The sequence below is a fragment of the Sphaeramia orbicularis genome, chromosome 11 (genome assembly GCF_902148855.1).
Source record: "Sphaeramia orbicularis chromosome 11, fSphaOr1.1, whole genome shotgun sequence".
Lineage (NCBI taxonomy): Eukaryota > Metazoa > Chordata > Actinopteri > Kurtiformes > Apogonidae > Sphaeramia > Sphaeramia orbicularis.
The window spans coordinates 895438-917228 of NC_043967.1; the positions used below are offsets into that span (position 1 = coordinate 895438).

The 21791-nt window shown below is 37.3% G+C and overlaps 1 protein-coding gene and 1 long non-coding RNA gene across 4 annotated transcripts in view; both read left to right on the forward strand.

Moving 5' to 3' along the window:
- Positions 1 to 12043, forward strand: part of tpd52 (tumor protein D52) — a 50160-nt gene extending 38117 nt beyond the window's left edge. For 2 of the 3 annotated variants that reach the window (XM_030146715.1, XM_030146714.1), the window contains exons 4-7: positions 147 to 248; positions 6306 to 6347; positions 7118 to 7166; positions 10798 to 12043. In XM_030146715.1, coding sequence (XP_030002575.1) covers positions 147 to 248; positions 6306 to 6347; positions 7118 to 7166; positions 10798 to 10935 — 331 coding nt within the window. In that variant the 3' untranslated portion in view covers positions 10936 to 12043. The remainder of the gene's footprint in view (positions 1 to 146; positions 249 to 6305; positions 6348 to 7117; positions 7167 to 10797) is intronic. The other variant, XM_030146716.1, reaches the window with a different exon arrangement.
- Positions 12044 to 13833: 1790 nt separating this feature from the next.
- On the forward strand, positions 13834 to 14891 carry LOC115427961 (uncharacterized). The gene is made up of 2 exons (XR_003936564.1): positions 13834 to 14081; positions 14729 to 14891. It is a non-coding gene; the product is annotated as an uncharacterized LOC115427961 (long non-coding RNA).
- Positions 14892 to 21791: the final 6900 nt, after the last annotated feature.

Here is a 21791-nt window from a genome sequence, read left to right on the forward strand (position 1 = left end):
AAAAACAAAACATTGAAGTGTTGTCCCAACCTTGATGTCTCATTTCAGTCTTTGATCTCCCAGTCTTTTTTCATCACCCTCATATCCTTTTTTTGGCTGCACATCATTCTTCCCTGTCTGTCTCATTCTACTCTTGTGTTTTTCAGCTACAGAAGGACATCTGAAACAATATCTCAGGCGAGTCTAAAGGCCACGGCAGCGCTCTCCACTGTGGGCTCAGCTATCGGCCGGAAGCTCGAGGATGTCAGGTGAGACAGGAGAGGAGACATCAGCCTGACTGCACATCCAGGAACTGTCTGCACTTGGGATATTTTGGGAAATACCACATCTTTCCAAAGTAGCTCTTATACACACACTATTTTTGTGCTCACTCGGTCGGAGCAACATTATAATAATGAACACATCTCATAGTTGTTGTTTACCTCTTGTAGTAGACTTAAAAAGTCTGAATTTTAGCAGATGAGGTGGTGATGTGAGGGTCTTTAGAGATCGATTCTTGGCTCTCCTAAACTTCTCCCAGACTGATTGGGGTCACACTACTGTTTTAGGAATGAAAATCAGTATTAGGCAAGGTTATTATCGTTAATGAAAACAAACGAAATGATGAACATGAGAATTGAAAAAACATTTTCATTAACTGAAATAAATAAAAACTATAATTAAAAGAAAAAAACAATAACTAACTGAAACTGTATTGCGTGTTTACAAAACTAACTGAAACAGATAAAAATTATGGATAAAATTCCCTTCGTTTTCATCTTTGTCAATGTCGGATTGATACAAAAGCGATTTATTTCCTTCAAGCAATTTTAGCTAGCGGCACCATATGATATTTAAGGGTCCGTCACTTGTGTTCACTTGTGGTTTCCAGTCGTCTTCTGGTCCCCACTCTACCTGGAAACATGGAGACTAAAGTTGGGAGAAAGCAGCAGAGTCCTGTCTGGGATTTATTTGAATACGACGACAGAGAAGAAGAAAAAAGAGATGACTAAACTAAAATTAATACTAAAACTAAACTAAAACTAAGCATTTAGAAAAAAATGAAAACTAATGAAAACTAGCAATCCTGCTCTAAAAATGAATTAAAACGAACTGAATTAGAGAAAAAAAAGTCAAAACTAAATAAAACTAAACTAGAATGAAAAATCCAAAACTATTAGAACCTTGGTACTAGGCAGCATTGAACATTGTAGCCTTCAAAGCTAATGAGGATAACAAATAGAACAGTACTTGAAGCAGATTTGAAAAGGGAGTAACCCAGTCACCCACAGGACTCCCATGCTGACTATGTCAAAGAACCTCTGCACACAGATGGTGCAGTGAATGTTTGCTCACTGATATAAAACAATTCACTTCCTCTTTCTCGAGTGTGCGGAGTTTGAAGGATTGAGAATGTCATGTGGATAGAGAAAAGTAAATCAAGAGCCAAATAAAAAAGTGCAGTAATATCAGGTTTTTAGTGCAAGTTAACATTATTTTAGCCTATTTAACTTGGCCTCATTTTATTTCACCACTTGTTTTACTTGCCTCTTGCAAAAGTTTGTTGCTGTGACAGAGACGAGCCTCAAACACAGACAATTTTCTCCTGACCAGTCATTTTAATGTCAGTTTTCAGACAGTATGTATCTTGTGAAAGGTAGGTCTAAAATTCACTCAGATAACTTTGGGGATGGAAGAATCAGTTGAAATCTGTAAATTGTGTTCACATCTCCCATTGGAATGGAACTGCTGGTAGTCTCCTAAATGAGTGGGGCAGTGGAGAAACTGGAAGACTTTGAAATGGGAAATCACTCTCTATTGAACCATGTTGTTCTTCATCATCTCTTAATACCTTGTGTCTTATGTATCTTCCCTTTTTTTTCTTCTTTTTTTGTTTTAAACTGTAGAACATTGCAAGCATTTCTTTACACATATGTGCCCATGCCATCGCATTATGTAAAATCAAGTCAGGTTGTGGACTCTGCACTGGATATGAGAATCCTGTAGCATGTAATGTTCCATTATTTTCTAATTCTGTAGCGTATAAAGGTTTAAGATTGGAGAGATTATCAGTGAAGAGTCACGACACTTCCACAGACTCCTGCTGTAAAAAAACGGTGGATGAAATGTGGACCTACTTCCTGGTTCTGGAGGGACCGGTAGTTCCTACATTGAGTGGAACGCCGTCGGAACACATTCATTTCTACTGCAGCTGATCTAGCAATTCCAGCGCTAAGTTAATAAGATATCATCTTCTTTCAAATTATCGAGTGTATTTTCTGTATTATCAGACATTTATGTTGTAAATTCTGTTTTCTATGCAATGTGTTAGCGTTTGTATGAATTTATATCTTAAACAACTGTTATGTTGGATTGTCAGCTGTAGTCCTATAGTTAGCTATCTTGACTTGGCCAGCTGTGGAGATTTAACCACTGTAACCACAAATTATGGAGTTTTTAAGATAAGGTAACGTTAGTACAGATGTTGTTCTCAGTGGGTTTTATTTTAGTTGTTTTGCTGAACCTGGTGGTGTTTGGTTCAGTTTGTCAGCTGAGGTCATGTGATCATTAGGAGGAGAGTTGCTGTAGAGCTGAGCTCTGATAAATAAAAGTTTATTAAAGTTATTATTCATGAGTTAAAGAAAGCAAAACTTCTGTCACTTGGCGTTTGCAAGATCTGACTCATCCCATAAGAATTCTGTTGAGTTTTGAGTTTGCTAATGTTGAGATTTTAATGAGTTTAGCGTGTGTGCTAATGTTAACACGTTAAGTTAGCCGCCATGCTATCCACTGGTTAATGTTGTATTGTGTGTGTTGTCAGAGCAGAGCTCGGCAGACACACAGTGTTCACAGATAAACACTGTTTTCTGATTGTACCTCAGTCCTATAATAGTAAAACTTAAAAATGGTAAATTGTCTCTCTCCTTATGAGTACAGTACAATTGAAGAATGAATGAACTTGTAAAGTTAGTACCACTCATGTAAGTAGCCTACCCAAGCTAACACCATTCTTACCCCCCAAAATGTAAGTTTTCATAATAAAGTCTCTCCTTTCAGTGGTCAACCCCACTACTCAGAAGTAGAACACACACAACAGTACACACAGGAGTGACACAACGGTTGTGTGTGGTTTGTTTCCAGATTGACCATGGTCACTGCTGTTTCTCCCATTAAATAACATGAGAGTGCTTAGTTTGTTTGGAACAATTCAGGCTTACATGAACCACGTGTGGCGACATCAAAGCGTGTCATAACTCTCTTCATTGAGTTCTGCCATGCCAGGTCTGTAGATGGCAGTGTAGCGGGACAATCGCATACCATTAGCCAATCAAAATCCTGAACAAAACATTACTTCTGCTATGAACCTATGGAGATGTAGTTTTCCTGGTTCCACGTCCGAGACATGTAACAATGCAATGATCAGCTGGTGACTTTATTTACAATCACAAACTACTTTTCTAATGTGACAGAGGGAATGAAAAAGGGTTTAAACTCTGAGTCAAACCATGTCAGTTCTGTAGTCATTAACAGCTGCATCTGACCACCACCACCCCCCCCCCCCCCCGGTTTTTAAATCCCTACTTCTGCTGAATGAATTTTTATCCTCAAGGGGGCAACCCCATCAGTGATTAAAAGACAATTGAAATAACAGGCAGGTTGTGACTTAGTTTTCTTACACTTATAGTCAGGCGTATTTGACGTCCATGCATGGTCGAGGCGGACCCAAAGCAGATGCAGAGTCCATGCCACTCACAGCAGCCTATGTGCACAGTGCACCTGACTCTGTGGGAGCTTTAACTTTCACCTGAACTGAACTGTCAGCTGTCTCGGAATTCACGAATGTCCCCATGCAAATAAACACATGGTACACCTTACCTGTCTCTCTCTGTAGCCTATATGTCAGTGTCTCTCTGTGTGTCTGAAAGTGTCTTTTTTTTTTTTGACCTGACCCACAGGTAACCTCTTGATTGGCTCACCACTAGTACAGGCGTACGTCTGCAGGCACCAGTGTATATGTTCAACAGCATCTGAATCAATCAGGTTTTATGTTCCATTTTACAGTCTGATTGAGTTACCCGTTCACCATCAAACCTCTGCCATGTTGGTGTGATTGGCGCTCATCCATGGTCCTGAATCTAAATTAGACCATCTCCCACATCGCAGGTGTGGCCGTCACAGAAAATTAAATGTTTCATGTATTTTTAGTTTGCATTAAAGATTAATGTTCAACTGTTCGACATGTCTACCGTTAACTTAAAAAAGAATTAGGCCTGTTGATTACTTGTTTTTTCTTGTTTTAAAAAAACAAAAAAACTTCCCCCCTTTTGTTTTTTTTTGACAAATCGCACCCTGCTTATCAGCTCCATCCTCTTCCTCTAAACTGGATCATCACATGTGATGATCCAGTTTCATCCGTCCAAGAATCTCTGTTTCTGTCTTTTCTGTCTATTTACAAGCAAATGCCAACACGGAGATTTGCCAAAATTTCCACTTTAGCCGGAGTTATTAGAAACCTTCGATTACTGTGCTCCTGCCTGTTGTTGTTGTGTAAATGATAGGGATAAACGCAGACAAAAATTTCCGTTTACAAAATCCCCGGCTACAAGTAAACGGCCCAAACCAAAACCAGCACCCGCCCGTACCCGCATACATTTGACTCACGACTCGACCCATGATTAAACACATTGTCTACACAGTAACTCACTTTTAAGTTCCTGTGGGTTTCCAACCCAGTGCTTTGACACACATACACGGGACACACTATAACAAGGAAATGCGTACGGTAAATAATCGTGGTGTTTTTATACTGCTGTTTTCTTTTACATCCCTATGCAGAACTGGAACTTATTTGTTTTTTTAAAAAAAGCCCCCTTTGGGCCTAATGTGTGCACATGCCTGTTGAATACGACTGTATACAAGTAGTCAAGCAATAAGAAAGGGTTTTATTGTTCAGTACAGAAAGTGTTATTTTATTCAGTACAGTGATATAATTTGATCCTACTGTAAAGTTCAGTTTGCTGACAAGCAAAATAAAAATATAATTTTGGGAGAAAAAAACCTGTCCTCTTTATGCACAAAATATGTGCCAAAACCAAACTGAAACCATGACCCAAAAACCGAGGTACGGACCGAACCATGGGCTTCCTGTACCATGGCACCCCTTTTCCCTACAGTCACAGTCAGCCCATTTTTAAGACTCCTGTAATGTGGTCCAGGCTATAGTAATCGTAAGTAATCGTCTCTGTTAATCTTAACCATCGTTTCACATAGATAAGTGTAAGATCACCAAGATCCAGCTCCGAACAGTGTATTTTAGTCCTTGGTTTTGATGAATGTAGCTGTTCTGAAACCTGCAGCATCTTGTGCAAGACATTGTTGACCTGCGGAGCATTGGGTTTAAAAACAACAATCACTATTTATTTATTTATTTATTTATTTATTTATTTATTTATTTATTTCTATTACGAACATCACCAAAGCCACTAAATACAACCCTCTCAACTCTTAAAAACTGGGTACCAGTGTTTAAAAAGTCTTAGTCTTAAATGGATGTTGTTGAAAACTATGTATGTTGTCAAACCCTGAAGGAAATACAGAGAAGTAGCCAAGATGTTGCAAGATTCCATTTCCTTGAAATGATTAGAGCGTGTAATCACAGAGGTTATATTTAGTGTCCTATACGGATCTTTATGACACAGAGAGCTAAATCTGCTTCCAAAGTGGCAAAAATATCAAACCGTACCATGATTGTCAACATTTCCTGGTTAAACAAGGCTTTATAAAGCCAATAACAGATTGTTCCTATTAAGATCTCACCCCTGTTGACACCCACCCACCCCCACCTCCTTATGCTAATCAGTCTTCTCCCTTGTCATCCTTCTTCTCTCTGGATTACTGAGCTGCAAACAAGATTATTAGGGCCCTCAAAGCTGCAGTGTGCTGAGAAGCACACCCAAATGGAGCCGGCTGGGGGGATGGGGTAATGGAGAAAGACCTGACAGGGGTCAATGGGTGTGTGTGTGTGTGTGTATGTGCTTACCTTAGACATGCTTTCTTTGTTTCTGTGTGCATGTGTTTGATGACAAGATATTCCCCCATAATACACAGGATTAGCACACACCCACTGTGTTAATACACAATCGATCTTAATGGGATGAACGAGGATTTATAGGATTTATGCTCACTCATTGGACATATAGTCAAATAAATGAAGATGTGCATGCATGTATGTGCCTTTCAGTTTCCATCTTGTTTCTCTCTGTAAAACTGTCTATGCTGAGATTTTCACTAATACTCCCTTTCTTCTCCATAATGCTGTCGGATAGCATGTGCTCATTACAACACTCGACTAGCATGCCTGTGATAAGGTAAGGGCACCCAATCCAGTTTGTGTTTATGTGACTGGCACAAAATGATTCAAATACTGAATAAATTAATGCATCAAATGTAATGTTGAGGTTCCACTCAAGGACACCTGTGGTTATAGGTTTGTATGTGCTTCAAAGTCACAGCTATCAGAGAAGTGGCAGTTTTAGGAATGTGTCATAGTCACACTTCAACCTTAACACTGTTGTAGCCTAAATAAATAAATAAATATTTAGCTTTTGGTCTGTATGAGCTGAATTTAGCAGGGTAATAACAAATATTAAAACAGAAAGTTACATGTATGAATAAACATCTGACAGAGGAGACTAAAGATAATAGTAAGGAAAAAGGCTGTCACAGTAAGCCGTTTGACATAATTATTAATGTTCTAAAACACTTAGTTTCTCTTTCATATGAACTGAAGGTAACCCAGTGACATAACTGAAGCATGTGGTTTTAGTCTAATCGAACTTGTGTGAAAGCTCTTCTCTCATATCTTCACTGTACATATGCTTGGTGATGCTCTGCTCAGTAACCACACCTCTTTGCACCTTTTCAGAGGAACAGAATAGACTTCAGACAAACCCACATTGTCTGTGTTGAGTATCGGGTGACATGACCTCCAAAGGCATTATTACAGCAGACGTCCTGCTCCATCTATCTTCCTTTTATCAAGAGCTCACATGTTGAGTTTTTCTCCAGGTCGAATTCATGAAAACACTGTAAGTATGTAATTTTGTCTCATTTTCCTCCATGTCTTTTCTTTTCTCAGGAATGCGCCGACTTTTAAGTCATTTGAAGAGAAAGTGGAGACTTTGAAGGTAATTAAAACGCATTAAAAACAGTTCTTCTGTGTGGTTTACAGTCACTTTCAGATGTTAACCTTCAGAGACAGTGACTATCTCCTGTGGCTACATTTGTAGTCATGAATCCTACTCATATTCCTTAAAAAGTAAAGCAAATTGTTGAGTTTCTCAGCTTTCCAGTGGTGCCAAATGCCAAAAAAAAAAAAAAGAAAATGTGGAAGTGTAAAACATCTAGATTCAACTTTCTAAATAAGAAAAAACTAACTTTATAAAGGATCTGCCTGAGTTGCAGTAAAAACACAAGTTTTCACTTCACTGCACTTTTTTTTTTTTTTTTTTACTGTCTGGTAAATTCATTCATTCTCAGACAATACAAATGCAACATTGTGATTTCAAATGAACCACAATCAGATGATGATTGACTCCTGGTGCTGACTGGAACTAAAAGAGAAAAACTAAATCAACCAGTGCGCGTCATGTGGTGTTGTAGGTCTGTGAGGGTTAATGTTGGAGTGCGTCATATGTCCTGGACGGTGGGTTATACTGCACGTGACCCCAAAACCAATAACAAGAAGGATCCACCAGGAATGTACACAGGAAATTTAACCTGTTTGTTTCATTCTGTTTTGTCCAGTTGTGACGTTCTTTTACCAAGTCATTGAAGTCTATTGGCATAGTTCTAAACATTAGTTCTTAGTCTGTCTGGTTGAAGCTTTATCAAATAGACCTGGAGATCATAGACACTCAACTCCTCTCAAAGTCACTGAGTAATAATAACAATAATAATAATAACAATAATAATAATAATAATAATGATAATAATAATGATGATGATGATGATGATAATAACAATAATAATAATAATAATAATGATAATACTGATAATGACGATAATGATGATAATAATGATGATGGTGATAATAGTAATAATAATAATAATAATAATAATAATAATAAATAATAATAATAATAATGATAATAATAATGATGATAATACTGATAATGACGATAATGATGATAATAATGATGATGGTAATAATAATAATAATAATAATAATAATAATAATAATTTAAAACCAATGGTGAAAGAAGGAGTCACATCCTTTATGAATTCTACACTGAAAATCCTTCACTACATGTTTAAGGTCAGCATTCAAAGGGATGAAAAGTTAAAGCATTCATTTGATATAACAGCATATATGTGTGTACCCATCAACCCTAACATTTTGACACTGACAAGGTGGTATTAATTTTGATGATCTCATTAAATCAGATTAAATGAAATTTTATTTATATAGCACCAAATCATAACAAAAGTTATCTCGTGACACTTTACATACAGAGTTGGTCGAAACCAGACTCTAAGCCAATTTACAGAAACCCAACAGAATTCTCCAGGAGTAAACACTAGTGACTGGTGACAGTGGTGAGGAAAAAGAATGGAACCTGTCAGTGGGTGGGATATATGAGGCAGTAAGTGATCATTTAGCCCTGGAAGTTGATCTGTCAGAAACAGCAAAATGGGCAAGATTAAGAATTTGACAATGGAGAAACTGTGATGGCCAAGTCACTGTGTCAGAGCATCTCCAGCTTTTGTTATTTATACCCAATGTGAAGTGGTTTGTGTCTACCTAAAGTGGTCTAAAGAACAACTGGATCCCAACCAATCAAGGTTATTATCGTTAACGAAAACTAATGAAATGATGAAAACTAGAATTGAAAAAACATTTTCATTAACTGAAATAAATAAAAACTATAATTAAAAGAAAACACAATAACTAACTGAAACTGTATTGTGTGTTTACAAAACTAACTAAAACAGATAAAACTTATGGATAAAATTCCTTTCGTTTTTGTCAATGTTGGATTGATACAAAATCGATTTATTTTGCTTGAGCAGTTTTCTCTGCTGGCACCATATGATATTTAAGGGTCCGTCACTTGTGTTCACTTGTGGTTTCCAGTCGTCTTCTGGTCCCCACTCTACCTGGAAACATGGAGACTAAAGCAGCAGAGTCCTGTCTGGGATTGATTTGAATACGACGACAGAGAAGAGAAAAGAGACCACTGAACTAAAACTGAACTAAAACTAAGCATTTAGAAAAAAATGAAAACTAATAAAAACTATCAAACCTGCTCTAAAAATGAATTAAAACTAACTGAATTAGAGAAAAAAAAGTCAAAAACTAAATAAAACTAAACTATAATGAAAAATCCAAAACTATTAGAACCTTGCAACCAGTCGAGCGTCTATGAGAGCAGAACATTATGACCACCTGTCTAATATTGTGTAGGTTCTGCTTTTTCCACCCAGACTGCTCTGACCTGAGTCCTCCTGCACCTCCATCTCTGAAGGTGTGTTAACGGCAGATCCCTGAAGTCCTGTAGGTAGTGAAGTGGGGCATTCATGGACCAGATTTATTTGTCCAGCACGTCCCACACATGGTCACTCAGCCTGAGACTGGGATAGTCTTCCCTCTACCAGGATCACCCAGCAGTGTCTTCAGTGTGAGATACTCTGACCCAGTCACTCCGACTGCAGTGCAGACCTGGTCAAAGTCACTCCGTTCCTTATGTTGCTCATTTTGCTGCTACACAACAGCTTCACAGAGTCAGCGTTCACTTACTGCCTAATATATCCAACCAGTGAAAGGTGCCATTGTAATGAAATAATCAACATAATTACCACTTCCCCTGTCAGTAATTGGACTGTTCTGCTGGCTGACTGGTGTATACACTATATGTGTGTGTGTGTGTGTGTGTGTGTATATATATATATATATATATATATATATTTATATATATATGTGTGTGTGTGTGTGTGTGTGTGTTTGTGTGTGTGCGATGTTTTACTTGAGTCAAAGTATTTCACTTTTTTTAAAAAATAATTTTATTTGTTGATTTTCAACAGCATAACATGGATGCATCATACAATCTGTACATTTCTACTGTCGTTTTAAACACAAGTCCCCACCCCCAACTTAAACATAAACATGTAAATATATCTACCCAAAGACATCAGGATTATGAACAGGAGGCACATAGCATTCATACAAAGTCTAGATGTGAAAACATAGCAAAAGCAAAAATAAATACATAAAATAAGATTGAATAGATAATGATTATACATATATTAAAAAAAAGACATAAATAAAATATGTACCATACCTACAGTTCTCCAGGTGATGAGTGGTGGTTTGGTGTTAAAGTCATGATATATTGTTCATTCTGTCAGTTTCTGTGAATTTTAGAAAAGGCTGCCATGCTTTATAGAATTTTGCAGTTGATCCTGCTAATGTCCATCTCATCTCCTCCATTTGTAAAAACCTCATAATGTCTGCGATCCACTGATCATGTGTGGGAGGGGATTCCTGTTTCCACCTCAGAAGTATAAGACATGGTGCAAGTACAGAAGCAAATGCAATAGCATTTGAATAATATTTAAAAATATGAATGTTTGGGGGAATCACTCCAGAAAGTGCTGTCAGGGCTGAAGGTGGGAAGTTAATGTCATATATTTCTGAAAATGTAGTAAAAATAGATGTCCAATAGTTATGAAGATTAGGACATGTCCAAAAAGTGTGGAAAAGTATTTGTGCTTAAAACACAAGCTCATCTGAGAATATTTGTCTTTTGATCATCTCAGACCAAGATGACTCCATCCACATCCACTGGTACACTGGGCGCTCAGGACGCCAGCGGCAGCAGCGGCGGTGCTCCGGCAGACGAGTCCACACCAAACCAGCAGGAGGACTCCACCACTGACGAGACACCGATGCAATGACCCCCTGCAGCCGGACCCTCCTCACCAACACCCCCCATTTGACCCTGTAACCCCTGAACTGTCTCTAAACTCTTGTGTGCCAGTGTCCTTTTCACTGGAAACAAGTGACTTCTTCCCCAACCTTTGTCTTCTAACTGTGTGGCTTTTTTTTTTCTTTGACGCATGCACACACTTGGTATGGAATGAAAGTCTGGGATGGGACAGGAGGGGGCCGTGTGGTTTGGTGCCGATAATGTCTTCAAGTCTTTTTTTTTTCTGTTTGCCTTGTGTTTCGTTCTTTTCTCTTTGTTTCTCTGCCTTTGTCGAACTAGCAAAGCTCAGATGCCAAACATGGGCTCCAATTTTTTTATTATTATTTGTCACAAAAACTGTTTGAAATTGATTTAATTTGAATAACATAGTACAGAACATTTAATGAAATAATTCAGACTTAGTTACAGGATATTCTTTTGACGTGAACAAGGCAGTTGGTTTATTGCTTCTATAGTTTTTTTATATATATATGTATATATATATATATATATATAAACTAACTACCATTTTGGGGCCCATCTGGTTTCCATTACTATGTTTTTTGCATGCATAAAAGGTCATAATGTAGTCTTAACACTGTGTCAAGGGTATGAATGTAGATCTATGTGTGTCCTATAGGTGCAGCACTTTAACCCATAATCAGATTAATCAAACTATATATTATAGCTTCAGTTTTCATGGCTGCAGTAACAAAACACCCAAAGCTGGCATTGTGGTACCCACCTCAGTACAAAAACCACCATCACGTTTTTCCCATTGTAGGATCTGACAGGAAAAAAAGAAAAACGTATGACCTCCGAACAAAGATAGTTACAGGAAAACAGCCAAGCTCAGCATAACAGAGGCAGAGCAAACACACACACTTAGTGGAGGTTCAGCCTTGAACCCTGGGTGAGAGTGAAATAAATGTGTCTCTCTTCCACAGCCAGAGTCAATATTTGGACACTTGTTCATTGTTTTCTGTCGGGAAGGTAACACCTAGAGAGCAACTCCCTCCTCGTAAGACGACACTTGTAAAGAAACTCCACTGGATGTTCTCTTGTGTAACAATAGAGGAGAATAAAGTATTTCAGACTAATTTTTTGCCTGCAATGTGTGCAATTTTTTCCTTGTGGACTGAACCAAGGTTTGTCTTAATCATTTGTTGAACATTGTCCAAAAAGATCAATATGCTTGTTCTGATTCAGCCGTGACATATCCAGGATGTGCTGCACAGAGTCGCTTTGAGTCGCACCATAAACCCGTTCTGAAAGGATGGAAGAAGTGACAAGTTAGACCCACTGCTTTGCTACAGGATTGCTTGACTTTGGTGTTAAAAAAAATCCCATGCAGTGCACATCATTTTCTATCCTGTAACCTGCTAAATTACAGAACAGTGACTCCTCCCACCCTAGTGCAGGGCTGTCAAACTCATTTTAGTTCAGTTCCACATACAGCCTAATATGATCTAAAGTGGGCCAGACCAGTAAAAGAATAGGATAAGAACTTATAAATAATGCCAACTCCAAAGCTTTCTCTATGTTTTTGAGTGAAAAAAGTAAAATTCCATGATGAAAATATTTACATGTGTGAACTGTACTTGAACATAACATAAAAATATATGAACAACCTGAAAATTCTTAAGAAAAATAAGTGCAATTTGAATAATATTGCACCATAGTGTATCATTTATACATGTACATTATAATGTACACATCACAGTGGATCTACAAATACACAAAACATTTAGTAACAGGCAGAATATGGGTACAATTCCACATACTTCTCTGAAGACACTTCAGGCTGTTCTTATTTGTTCAGGTTATTCATATTTTTTGTAAAAGGCTAGTCTGTAAATGTAAACATTTTTGTGTAATTTTACTTTGTTTACACTAAAACAAAGAGAAAAAAATAGCTTTTATTCATTATTTATAGGTAATTCTGATAGTATTTTACTGGTTCTGATCCACTTTAGATTGAAGTGACCTAAAATGATTGTAACATCCATGATTGTTAATTTCTTCAGTGTAATTTTTCTGTTTCACAAATTCATTCCATGGGCCAAATTGGAGCCTTTAGCGGGCCAGTTTTGGCCCCCGGGCCACATGTTTGACACCTGTGCCCTAGTGCATGCAGCAGGAGCTTGAACTAATACTTGATCCAAGGTTTTGTCCAGTACAACACCACCCAACCCCCCCGCTGATGAGGACAGGTGTCTGACTGGTGCAAGTCTTCCCCTACTGGTGGACGACTGTACATACAGTATACGCCTGTAGAATCCACTCCTCTGGCCCCAGTGGGCTGGTTATCAGGGGGAATCATGACACGTTACAGGTGATGCCACGAACACATACACTGGTTTTATGTTGTTGAAAAACATGGAGTCATTCTCATTAAAAATATTTCCAAAGCCACCTGACTCAGGCGTCTAAATGTATGTGTGAACTGTAGAAGTGGAATTTCTCCTCCATATCATTCATTATTTCCTCCACCAGGAGGTATTGTGATCACTTTGCTTTGTGCGTTTGTTTGTTTGTTTGTTTGTTTGTTTGTTAGCAACTTTAGGGGAAACTCTTCCACCCATCTTTCCCAGATCTTCCCCACAGATAGGCCTAGGCCCTGGGACCAACCCAGTCCATTTTGGTCCCAGTAGGCCAAAGTTCAAGGTCACAACATCTACAGTTTTCCATCTGTCATCATTGAGCAATTTTCCAAAATTCATAAAAAAATTCAAAACGACTCCAATTAGCCTCTAATTGGATCCACCTGTAGCTTAGAACAATCTCTTGTATCTGGAACTAAATTGTCCACATCCACTGTGGAATGTGGACTCTGTGGACATTTACACTGAACACTGAAAATCCCATTTGTGCAGTAGTATGAGATGTAATCTAGGTAACCTGGGATATCCTGCAGACGATTACAGAACGTCTGTGGTTAGAGCTGAACCTTCAGAGCTGAAACTGAAAAAAAAAAAAAAAAGTGTTGAGCTGCAGTTCATCAGTTAAACACTAGAGAACAGAAGAGACACAAGAACAGAAGTTCCAGCTGACGGCTTTATTTTCCTCAGTATTCTGAGCAGAGCAGACTGGAACTGACTCACAGCTGTGAATGGAAGAACAGCTCGCACACAGGTGTCAAACATGTGGACCGGGGGCCAAATCCGGCCCTCCAAAGGGTCCAATAGGATGAATTAGTGAAATGCAAAAACTACACTGAAGATATTAACAATCAATGGTGTAAAAATCCTTTTAATTAAGGTTCCACATACAGACCAAGTAGATCTCAATTGGGTCAGATCAGTACAATAGTATCATAATAACCTATAAATAATGACAACTGCAGATTTGATCTTTGTTTTAGTGTGAAAAGTAAAATTACATGAAAATATGTACATTAACAAACTATTCTTTTACAAAAAATGTGAATAACCTGAACAAATATGAACAAACGGAAATGTCTTAAGAGAAGTAAATGCAATTTTACCAATATTATACCTGTTATTAAATGTTTTGTGTATTTGTATTTATAATGTACGTTGTAATGCACATGTGTAAATGATAAACTGATAAACTGAGGCAGAATATTATTCAAATTGCACTTGTTTTTCTTCAGACTTTTCATGTTATTCAGATTTTTAAGGAAATGTTGTAGATGTAAACATAATCATATTATAATTTTATTTTTTTCACTGTTATTATTTCACTGGTTCAGCCCACTGGAGATCAGATTGGGCTGAATGTGGAGCTGAACTAAAATGAGTTTGACAGGCCTGGACTAGCACCAGCAGAGTACCGAAGAAGATAAAAACATGAATAAACGATGAAACTGACAAAATGCATCCAAACGTAGCATGCAATCACTGATTACACAAACCTACTTTCCAGAATAGTTGCAAAAACAAACAAAAATCTGTGCTTGTCAATTTGCTTGATCCTTTAACTGACAAAAATACAAAGAAAAGGTTTTCAGTGGCTTCACAGACCACAGTCCTCAGACTCACCTGTTACATGAGTGGAACCTGATCCAACATTAAAGGAACAGTCCTTACAAGGGCAGGTGGTCGCTCACACTTCAGGAAGGACTGTCAGTTGGTTCAAAATGAATGCATGTCATTGCAAAATTCACAGGAATTTCTGTTTTTCCCCATCTACAAGACCTGACCCATGGAGTCCTGGGAAATCTCAGTGTGTAACAAGGTTCTAATAGTTTGGGATTTTTCATTCTAGTTTAGGTTTATTTAGTGTTGGCTTTTTTTCTCTAATTCAGTTCGTTTTAATTTGTTTTAGAGCAGGTTTGATAGTTTTTATTAGTTTTCGTTATCGTAAATGTTTCGTTATTAGTTTCGTTAGTTTTTTCCTCCCCCCTTCACTCTCTACTTCTTTCTTCCCCCTTTCTTCTCCTTCCCCCTGTTCCTTCCCTGTCAGGTCCACCATCAAAATGTGGTTAAACAAAATCCAAAATAAAGATAGCAGAAGATTGACGTTAAGTTCCCCTTGGCAAAGCAAATTTGTTCAGCACAAGACAGCCACACCACCATTCTACTGTTATGATGCTGGACAAGACAAGTGAATAAAAAACGGAAGGAAGGAAGGAAGGAAGGAAGGAAGGAAGGAAGGAAGGAAGGAAGGAAGGAAGGAAGGAAGGAAGGAAGGAAGGAAGGAAGGAAGGAAGGACGGACGGACGGACGGACGGACGGACGGACGGACGGACGGAAGGAAGAAAGAAAGAAAGAAAGAAAGAAAGAAAGAAAGAAAGAAAGAAAGAAAGAAAGAAAGAAAGAAAGAAAGAAAGAAAGAAAGAAAGAAAGAAAGAAAGAAAGAAAGAAAGAAAGAAAGAAAGAAAGAAAGAAAGAAAGAAAGAAAGAAAGAAAGAAAGAAAGAAAGAAGAAAGAAAGAAAGAAAGAAAGAAAGAAAGAAAGAAAGAAAGAAAGAAAGAATGAATCACCCACTTCTGTTGGGAGATTGATCTCCTGCATCAGGACCACAGGACTCTAAATCCACTTGTATACAGAGATTCCAGCAGGAAAAATGCAACATGGTGATCCCACCTTTTTTCCACTGTTTACCGTTGTCCACAGCCGTTCCACAGCAGTACCAGAGGTGAGACAGGCTGGACTTGTACACAGCGGACCTGCACTTCAGAATCAAAGGGGCGTGATGCAGCGCACACTTTGTTTGTGGAATGAGAGGTGTTCCTTTTACGTAGCGTTCCAGAATCATGAGCCCATCTTTATCGTGGCTGTGTAATGCAACTTGGTTAAATTATTTCAGTGTGTGTATTAGTACTTTTTGAACATTTTGAGCACAGTTTCAATAATACCATGATAATAATGATAACCGTGATAATTTTGGTCACAATAACCGTGATATGAAATTTTCATATTGTTACATCCCTATTTCATGCAGTGTCTTGTGTTGAATTTATTGGAAAAATTGTGTAGTTTCTGAATATAACATCCAAAAATGTGTATGACTTGTCCTTGTGTGACTTTTTACATGATGTTTGCTGAAAAATGGGCAAAAATGACCCTTTTTCAGTGACTAATCATTTGAAAACCCATATTAATCCTGCTGCTGCTTGTAAATGTTCATTGAACTTACTTTTAACGTTAGAAGTAGAGCTGATGGTCTGGCCTTTTGAATGAGGATCAGTTTCAGTGATTTCAGTTCAAAGTCAGTGACGTCAGATCAGACAGTTCCTCAGAAGACGTCCTGGGACTATTCAGTTTGGATTTTTTGGCTTCTAGGTAAGAACTGGACTAATAATTCTGTATGTAGAGTTGATCTGATCATAAATCTGTATGTATTATACACCATTCTCTTTCTTTTTCTGTTGTCAATAAAGCCTTACCCAACAGTTAAGTCTATTCTAATATTAGATCAGTCAAATCATTACTTTTACTAACCCTGCCCCCATCAGGTTTTAGTTTGTGAAAAAATACATATTATAAAAAAAAACTTGCATTCACTCAATTTTCAATATCTAACCTCCAAAATGTAATCAATTATGCCCACCTCCAATTAGTTTAGATTATTTAGGTCCATTTACTTTCCTAAAGTCAGATCGAGTTTTATTTACAACCAAATTTTCATATTTGTATTTGAAACTGCCACCAATGTGCTAGATTTGGACTTGTTCTGTCAATGATGAAGCCAATGGAAGCAGGCAGAATCCCTTTAGGAAGGCTTCTGTAGATCAGTTTAGAGTTCAACTAATAAAACAGCTCTTACACATGTTATGGAGGAATGCCTCATGGATTTATTTTTTTTAAATTTCAGACTGACTGAATAGGGTTCAGATGCCCAGACCAAAGCCATCCAGGGGTGGAGGAAGGAAGGAAGGAAGGAAGGAAGGAAGGAAGGACTCCTGGGAGGATTCAAAGCTCACACATGAACAGAAGAAAGCATGTTAGGTTGGATTTATGACACAGATTAAATGGTTAAATCCAGTAGTGCAGAGGCCACAATTCATGTGTTTTTGTTTCAGCCTTGTGTCAATAAAGGCTCAGTGATTTGAAAACCACAAAAGAGTTTGCATAAATGATTTCAGATTCAGATTCCTGAGAAAATTTGACCCTAAACTGATATATTTTCAGTCCAGAACCAAGAACTGGAATTTTTGCCCTTAATGTCACTAACATGCAGCTCAAACCTTGAACCTTATCATAAGAGAAACGACACAGTGACAGCAGCTAACAAACAGCTGCCAAAAAGTCTTTATTCAGTTCTAAGCAGACACCTCCAGAATCCTCCAGTCACACAGACGGACGACGCTAGAGAAGGTCTGAACTGTACACCAAGTCAAACAACAACAGCACCAGAACAAAATTATCAGTAAACACCATTTACAACAAGAACGATGGCAGTTTACACACAGAGAGATCGGATAAGAAAAAACTGGTACAAGGAGTTAACAGTCAGTGTGCATTGATTTTTCATCACCGAGAAAAATCCTCATATAGTCGTAATATTCATCTGATAATACTGTGGAAAAGAAGATAACAAAAACATCATTGGTGCAATCGAGTATACTACTTTTGATAGAACAAATACATATATTGCGAGTGCTTTGTGTGAAAGAATCCCATGTTGTTCAGTGTTTTAACACTGCGATCTGCCAGAGTGTGTAAAAGTGATGAAGCAGGCCTGTGGTTTATAGCTATTGTTCCAATGTGCAGAAGTAGAACATTCAGTTCAGACATGGCTTGGTGTGTGAGCAAAGAAGAAGGAGAGAAAACCTTCAGCAGTGGTCCTTTAAGACTGACCAAACACCCCTGGGACAGAGTGGACGTCCACACACGGACACTTACACTGAAGACAACGCACAGCCAACAGCAGGGGAAACGGGCGTGTTCATTTAGTCGCAGGTCAAGAGAATATCGACACTGAAAAGTAAAGAGAAAGCTACAACTCAGAGGTGGTTAGCTTAGCGGCTAGTCAGTCACAAACTAGTCCAATAAACAGTCTACAGCAGGAGTGTAGAACTCATGTTAGTTCAGTTCCACATTCAGCTAAAACTGATCTGAAATGGGCCGGACCAGTCAAATATAACTGAATAATATAGAAATAATGTCAAATCCAAACTTTTCTCTATGTTTTAGAGCGAAAAAAGTAAATTTACATTATGAAAAGGTTTACATCTACAAACTATCCTTTCAAAAGATGTGAATAACATGAACAAACCGAAAAAATAAGTGTAATTTTAACAATATTCTGCCTCAGTTTATCATTTACACATGTACATTAGAACTGACAGATCACAGTGGATCTACAAACACACAAAACATTTAATAACAGACAGAATATTGATACAATTCCACAGACTTCTCTTAAGACATTTCAGGTTGTTCATATTTGTTCAGGTTATTCATATATATATATATATATATATATATATATATATATATATATATATATATTTTTTTTTTTTTTTTTTTTTTTTTAATGAAATTATACATTGTTTTTGTGTAAATACATGAAAATATTTACATTTACAAAGAGAAAAATGTGGAGTTGTCATTATTTTTATGTTATTATGATAGTATTTGACTGGTCTGACCCACTTTAGATTGAATTGTTCTGAATGTGGAACCTGAACTAAAAGGATTGTTCATATCTTAGTGTAATTTTTGCATTTCACAAATTCATCCCAGGGCCGGACTGGACCCTTTGGTGGGCCGGATTTGGCCCCTGGACCACCTGTTTGACACCTGTGGACTAAGGGGTAGGTAACCCACCGTGCGAAGACATGACATGAAAACAACAGGGAATGTGTTTTGTTTTTGGTTTTTTAAATGTGTTTTTCATCCAAAGGATTTTTTTTTTTTTACTGTTGACTGATTATCAGTTAATAGTTAAATGAAGAAAAGGGAAAAAAAAAAAAATTGTGGTAATTGTGCATTTAAATCACAGGTGTCAAACATGTGCCCCAGGGGCCAAATCCGGCCCACAAAGGCTCCAGCCCGGCCCTTGGGATGAATTTGTGAAATGCAAAAATTACCCTGAAGATATTAACAATTAATGGTGTCAAAATAATTTAATTCAGGTTCAATACATACACATATAAACCAATTAGATCTCAGTTGGGTCAGACCAGAAAAATACTGTCATAATAACCTATAAATAATGACAATTGCAGATTTTATCTTTGTTTTAGTGTAAAAAAAAAAAAAAAAAAGTACAATTACATGAAAATGTTTACATTAACAAACTATCCTTTTACAAAAAATGTGAATAACTTGAAGAAATATGAACAAGGTGAAATGTCTTGAGAAAAGTAAATGCAATTTTTTCAATGTTTTGTGGATTTGTAATTGTAATGTAAGTCGTAATGCACATGTGTAAATGATAAACTGATAAACTGAGGCAGATTATTGTTCAAATTGCACCTGTTTTTCTTAAGACATTTCAAACTGTTCACATTCAGATTTTTAAGGAAACGATGTCGATATAAACATTATCATAGTGTAATTGTACTTTTTTCACTGTTCTTATTTGACTGGTCCGGCCCACTGCAGATCAGATTGGGCTGAATGTGGAACTGAACTAAAATGAGTTTGACAGCCCTGATTTAAAGGATCAGTGAGCTATATTTAGTGGCATCTAGTGGTGAAGTCTGAATAATCCTCCACCTTCAGCTGCAGTGGACACATATTCCTGGTAGAGACACTTTGTTCTGTCCACCCTGAGCTTTTTAGTCAACGGCAGGTGACAGTAGAACACCTTAACACTGGATGACACCTGATGTAAACATGAAAAAAACCAAACAAACAAAAAGAAGAGGAAGTCCACTGGGTTAGGCAGTCCTAAACCAACTGTAGAACACGGGAACATGGTCTGCATTTGATGAATGGTGACCTGTCGCCTCTGTTAACACCTTGTCATGACGAAGTCTGCACAAAACTAGTTCCTTTCACCAGTACATCCAAATAAAATGTATTCTAGAACTAATGAAATGAATGTTATGTTTGTTTTTAATAGCGATGAGATGCAAGACTAATAAATTCTTATTGAATAAATACACTTTTTTCTTTTGTAAAGTGTGTCTAAAACCTATATGGAACTAATGAAAAAGAATATCAGTTAAATTAATTAAATAAACTCGAGTTTGAGTTACAAATGTTTTCTCCACTCAGATCTAGCCCTTTCATGCATGAATTATGAGAACCTTAGCCAATATTTTCTTTTCTTGAGTGTTTTCATTCCTCTTCAGGCATTAAAAAAAAAAAACCCAATGCAGTTGAAATTTTTTTATGAACCTATTTTTCATGGAATTACAAAAATGGCCATTTAGCTGGACACCATGCATTTAATTTCTGAAGCAAAGAAACATGTATTTAAAACCATCATCAGAAAGTGATCTACTGTGTGAAAACTATGAAAGAAAAACATTTTAATGCAGCTAATCTGATGTTTTCTCACATTTTAACATACTCTAATACTAGTTATTACTCACTTCATGGAAATAATATGCAAAAAAAAACAACAAAAAAACAAAAACTGTTTTGCTTAACAAAACTGTTAATTACAATCTAGTAACAATTAGCAATTGATTTCCACTCAAACATGTTTGTGTAGATCAGGTTTCTGCAGAACAGTACAGTTACAGTAATGGTCTGAATGTCAGTGTTGGTGATGATGCATGAGTGTCCACTGTGTTGGCTGATATGGAACTGAAACAACAGAACCCATGAATATACAAGAGAACAGCTGAAGAACTGACCACTGGACTGACCACTGGACTGACCACTATGCATGAAAGGGCTAGACACAGACAGATCTGTCCAGTCTTTAAACTAACTTTGGCTTTTTTGTAATTTCTGATCAGTTTGACTGAACAGACAAACTAATAGCATTATTTGATTTGACTGTAAATCTAAAAAAAAAAAAAATTCATGACTGCTAAAACGAATTGTAACATTTATATTCATTGCTTTTACTGTCGTCTTTAAATTTCAGAAACCACCATAAATGACTCTAAACTGGTGACAGGAACAGGTTTTTTGTACATGTGGAATAAATTTCCAATCCAGATGGAGCACATACACTGCTTCATGTCTACAGTGGATATTTTCATGTTATTACACATAAATAAACTCTTAATAATGAATTTGATATAATCACATTTCTAAATGCCCTCAATCTTATACACTGGACCTTGACAGTGGTCAGATGTTTTTTGTGGGTCCAGACTGTTTCTTCTGCTTTTCAGATAGTTAAAGTTGCCGGCCCGTGTGCTCTGCTGTAGCTTCGTATTTGTATCATGCAGGTTAAACAGCATGTAGTGACTGTTTTCAAACTCAGATCAGCTTATTTCCCAAAATGTTGAAGTCCCTTCAGTGT